General features: G+C 33.7%; 1 protein-coding gene across 1 annotated transcript in view; it reads right to left on the bottom strand.

Moving 5' to 3' along the window:
- Positions 1-960: 960 nt before the first annotated feature.
- Positions 961-5,309, bottom strand: part of LOC118740302 (dynein heavy chain 7, axonemal) — a gene marked incomplete at its 3' end in the record, with an annotated part of 183,209 nt that continues 178,860 nt past the window's right edge. The window contains 1 exon segment of the mRNA XM_036471785.1: positions 961-1,339. Within this exon segment, the coding sequence (XP_036327678.1) occupies positions 961-1,339 (379 nt within the window).

Raw genomic sequence — 5,309 nt, 5'->3', positions numbered from 1 at the left:
TTTATTGATTGTATCCACACTGATTTCAAGGCGCAAGTTTCCACATTTTAACAAGAAATGTAAATGTAAATGGCTTTTATTAATTTTCCATTTTAATCGAAACGATCGATTAATCGGTTAATTTCTTACGATTAATTGCAATTATTAATCGAATGCTTTCGATTATTCAATAAATCGATTAATCGATTATTAATTTTTTTTGCCATCACTACGCTTGGCCAACTGTGCAACTGATATGGATAGAATGTATTAACACTAAAAAGCCGAGTGCTCGAGTCGGAAAGTAAGTAGACGGTACGCATGCGCAGACAGCGTAGTTGTCTCACTTGCTCTCACACAGAGGCTGTGTGAGGAAATTATTTAATCCTGGCGATCCTAATCAGGATAATGAGCTAAATTTATGAAATTACTATATTGTCGCTGATTCTTAATAAGTGTACAAAGTTTGAATTAAATCTGTCCGTTTAAAGTGGGTCAAAATCGAGTCCAAAGGAGTCGGTTACAAACATACATACATACAAACATATAGGTGAAGCTAATAAAAGGGTGTTAAAAAGGTGAATAACTTTAAGCTTAAATTAAAGAAACTCAATATATTTGTAGAAGATAGAAAACCGCAGTTAAAAGGATGTGCATTTTTTCTAAACATATTGTATTGTGAATATGTAAACTGCTATTTCGACCGAAAAAATAAGGCAGACTTAACTTTTATAATAGACCGAAAAAAATTTTAACTTTTACTTTTGACTGAAACAATTTCAGTAAAAAATATGGGTTAATTGCTGACTTTTTTGAAAAAAAATTAAAAAAAAAAAACAAATAGGATTAACATTCCTTGGCTATCAAGCTATATCGCTATATACAAACGTTAAAAAGACCAATTCTTTTCGACTGACTTTTTGAATAGAAATTTTGGAAATAACCATTATTTTCGATCCCTGGTATTTTCACATTACTTACCACCAACAAATTTCATGATTGCCGGCACTAATTTATCCGAACGAAAAACTCTCAGCAACAATAGCTTTTGAAACAATGACAATTTGGTGGACCATGGTGTAGGAATTGCCGTATTGTCGTGGGGTGTTTTCGAGTCAAAATATATTTTCCAACCATTTAAATTACTAATGACATGTTCACGTAATCCCTTGAAGTTTGACAAATCCGACAAACGGCAAATTTCGTTCCAGCTATTTATGCCCAACCAACGGGCTGGATTTACATGAGGGTTATCCAAGCCAATACCGCCTGTTAATAGGAACATCCACTCCGAATTGTCAATCAGATTTTCCGCTTTCATCAAGTTTATGTTTAGAATTAGTGAAAAAAGGAGCTTGTCCTGAAATGGGCACAAAAAGGAAAAAATTCGGTTTATTAACAACAATAAAGGAAGTACCTAAATCTTATCATTTAAAACTTGCAAAACCAATTCCAAAATGAAAATATTTTCTTATATTTTGAAACATGGTAAGTACATATAAATGAGTACGTAAAAGTTAAAGTAAATACTTAAGTCCACTGCGTCACTGTCACCGTAACCGTCATTGTCAACGTCAACGGTGCTTATAAGGACTGGAGAAACATCGACGGAAACATCGATGCATCGATGTTTTTATATGAGTTGCTAACATCGATGTTTTTACAAACTGCAAACCTACATTTATTTGGCGCGTAAAAAGGTAAAACTAAGCAATTATTCATAAGTCAGCAAAAATCTTAATAATTTTAAGATACTTTAATAACATGAGGTATGTACGTTTTTACATGATTCAATAATTCACTAGTGACATTAGTTTTGACACTCCCTGATAAAAGGTTGCACACACACGGTGCCTTGCTATAGTATAGAAAAATATATAGTAAAGACTAGGGATGTGCCGGATATAGATTTTGCCGGATAACCGGATTCTGGATATCCTGTAAAAAATAACAGCCGGATTCGGATATCCGATCGGATATCCGGTAGACTGCTGCCCTTAATAAATTTCACAATATTGTTTTTTTGCCGGCTCGAGTTCACCTCGACCAGGGATGTTGCGAATATTATTCCGAAATAAAAGTCCTTTCCGGATAATAAACAAACCGCCTGTCGAAATTAAACAAAAATTTGGTATCATATGAAAGAGGAATGAAATAGCTTTAAAACAGAAATAACGAACGATCTTAATTTATATTTTGTTTTATAATTTAATACTAAAGAAATGCATACACCTGACACAAGGTTTGTTCTATGGTACTTGGTTAACATTTTTCATTGAAATATTTTTAAATATGTGGCTTTCCTCGTTTAGACATTTCAGTTATAAAGATATTGAAGTCCTCTTTAATTTGGTACCAAACTTATTTAATTTGGATAAGCGGTTTGTTTATTATCCAGAAAGGACTTTTATTTCGGAATAATATTCGCAACAACCCTGACCTCGACCTCCGCACCGTTTCTGATGCTACAGAATTTACCACTTCGAAAACACAATTACGCACACATCTGTGCGATGCTATCGCAGTGAAAAATGGCATCTTATAAACAAACAAAAAACAATCTTCATCAAATTCTTTGCTTTTGAACAATCAAGATGTTTTGTTTTCTAACGTTAATTATTGTTTAAATTATACAGAACCGACCTTTTTCGTTTCTGAACGCGTAGGTCTGCGATTTCGGCACGACGAAATGAAGAGCTGTGAATGTTCCAATAAATAGTTGCGGCATTGTTGTAATTTTTTCGGAACAGATTCGCACCGTCAGAATCGCGGAACATGATATACCCACTCTTTCTGCTTATCAGTGGAATGTGGTCGAAAATACAATACATGTTTTAACGCCGTTTGAAGAAATGACAAAGCAAGCCAGTTTGGACAAAGAGTCCATTGCTTATGTAATTCCTGCAGTAGCTACACTGAATTCTTTTTTGCTAAAGAGATGCAATGACAGTGGTCTTCAAAAATTTAAAACTGAATTGAAACAATCATTGCACGACAGATTCTTATCAACAAAAGGTATGAAATTGTGATTCACTTATCAATAGTATTTATAGAACTATTAATAAAAAAATTTACTTGAATATAGGACTAAACATTCAACAACGACAATGCTTCACTATTGCAACATTTTGCACAGTGGTCCGGATAGCAGATCTAGCTGGACGAAAGTCAAAATTTTTTTGTTTTTAAAATACTTAATGGTACTTGGAATACATTCCTGACAATACATTCAAATAGAAATTGCATTTATTAAAGCATTAACATATGAAAACAAACAAAAAAAGGTAAGTCAACGCCGCCTATTTGAAAACTCTATTTTAAAAGCTGAAATTTAACTTAAAAGATTGCTAATTGCACTCATAAATATTTGCATAATTGCAAATTGACTTTATAAACAAAAAATTACACTTATTCCGCTATAGATTCAGAGGTCATAAAAATCATCGTTTTGATTAATTAAAAAGATAAATTAAAGAGTAGGAAAAGTAAAGGCCGCCGAAGGCCGTTATAAAACCACTCGCGAATTTTCTGCTTTCTGAAATTAAAAAATTATACAACAGGCATGCAAATCTTTAAGCGCTGTTATACAAATTTTTCTGAAATTTAAATAAAATCTTAAGAAGTGAGTTGTTTGACATTTGGTGTTGCTGAAACTTCTAAAAGACAACAAGGTGTCCGTGATTATGTGATTAGTAAATTGAAAGAAATATCTGACGAAAATGCTCGTTCCGAAGTAAAGTATAGATTCGTTATCAGCAACCCAGAAAATCCCCAGATACCCAATTACATAGAAATCTACCGATTTTTTTAAATTTTCGTCCGCCATATTGGATCCGCCATTTTGAATTTTTGGTAAATGACTTTAGGTATGTAATCAGCGACCCAGAAAACCCCCAGATACACAGTTTCATAGAAATCTACTGATTTTTTAATTTTCGTCCGCCATATTGGATCCGCTATTTTGAATTTTTGATAAGTGACTTCAGATTCGTAATCAGCGACTCAAAAATCCCCTAGGTAAGAAGTGGTGTAAAGATCCATCAACGAGTATTTGTTTAAATAGTTTCGTCCAGCTAGATTTGCGATCCGAACCACTGTGTTTTGTGACTCACGTTTCAAAACTCGTTATAAATCAGTTAGCATGGAGAAACCAGTTGAATCATATGAAAAATGCCGAACTATAGTGAAAGCTTCCATCGAGGGTCGAGCTCACGAGGATATTTGGCAATGCTTTGAGGAAATCGCCAACGGCTCTGATGCTGATTCTAGAGTTTCTAGTGATATGGATAGCCAAACGATTGGTAGACAAGGCAGCGAACGTACAAGAAAAAAGGCAGCGATTTATGAACTAGAAATAGAGAAATATTTGCAGCTACCTCTTATATCCAGACAAGAAGATCCCTTAACTTGGTGGAAGTATAGCCGCAAAGAATTTCCAAATTTGTTTATACTGGCAATGAAGTATCTCTGCGCGTCACCTTCCTCAGTGAACTCGGAAAGAGTATTTAGTGCATCGGGTAACATTTATGTTGAAAATAGAAATAGGTTGTTGCCCGATAATGCGGAAAAGCTTCTTTTCATAATGAAAAATATACAAATTGTTAACTTTGATTACTAATTAGATACTATTAAATTGGATTACAAAAATACAAAATCTGGGTTAAATTTCTAAATTGAATCTTCTATAATCGATATCCGGAATCCGGCCGGATATTAGCCAGTATCCGGCCGGATAACCGGATAACCAAAAAACGGCCGGATAGGCCGGATTCCGGATATCTACTGGATACCCGGCACATCCCTAGTAAAGGCCAATGTCCTCTAGTATATTGGGCCTTTTCATCTAAGAGCTTGAAAAAAGCTGTTGACACGTTCTTATGTATTCCTGCAACATCAATGCAATCTGAGCGAATAGTTTACAAAGCAGGTCAAATACACAGCGAGAGACGAAATAGATTAAAAGATACAAATATGAATAAGATTTTATTTTAAACCAAAATACTAAATAATTCAAGTAAAAACAAATCAGCCGTATTCACAATCTGATACAAATGGTTTAGCATCTCATTTTAGTGCCGTGTAAATTGGTAGTTCATTAAAATTATAAAATAATATCAATAACCGTAAATGAAATGTATGTATATTATACATACCTATACGTTTATCTACGTATGTATATCAAATTATTTTTTTTGTTTTTTCGCACATTTAAAATCGATTTAATCGATAGAGGTGAACTATCGATGTTTAGCCAAAACTAACCAGAGCAGGAGAACTTAACAAAATTGAAATATATGCGAGCTTTGGGAACAAATTCAATTAATTAAAAA

The sequence above is a fragment of the Rhagoletis pomonella genome, unplaced genomic scaffold (genome assembly GCF_013731165.1).
Source record: "Rhagoletis pomonella isolate Grant_MI unplaced genomic scaffold, Rhpom_1.0 Rhpom_scaffold_00006, whole genome shotgun sequence".
NCBI classification, from domain to species: Eukaryota; Metazoa; Arthropoda; class Insecta; order Diptera; family Tephritidae; genus Rhagoletis; species Rhagoletis pomonella.
The sequence above is the reverse complement of the archived record's forward strand: the minus strand, read 5'-3'. Positions and strand labels throughout refer to the sequence as shown.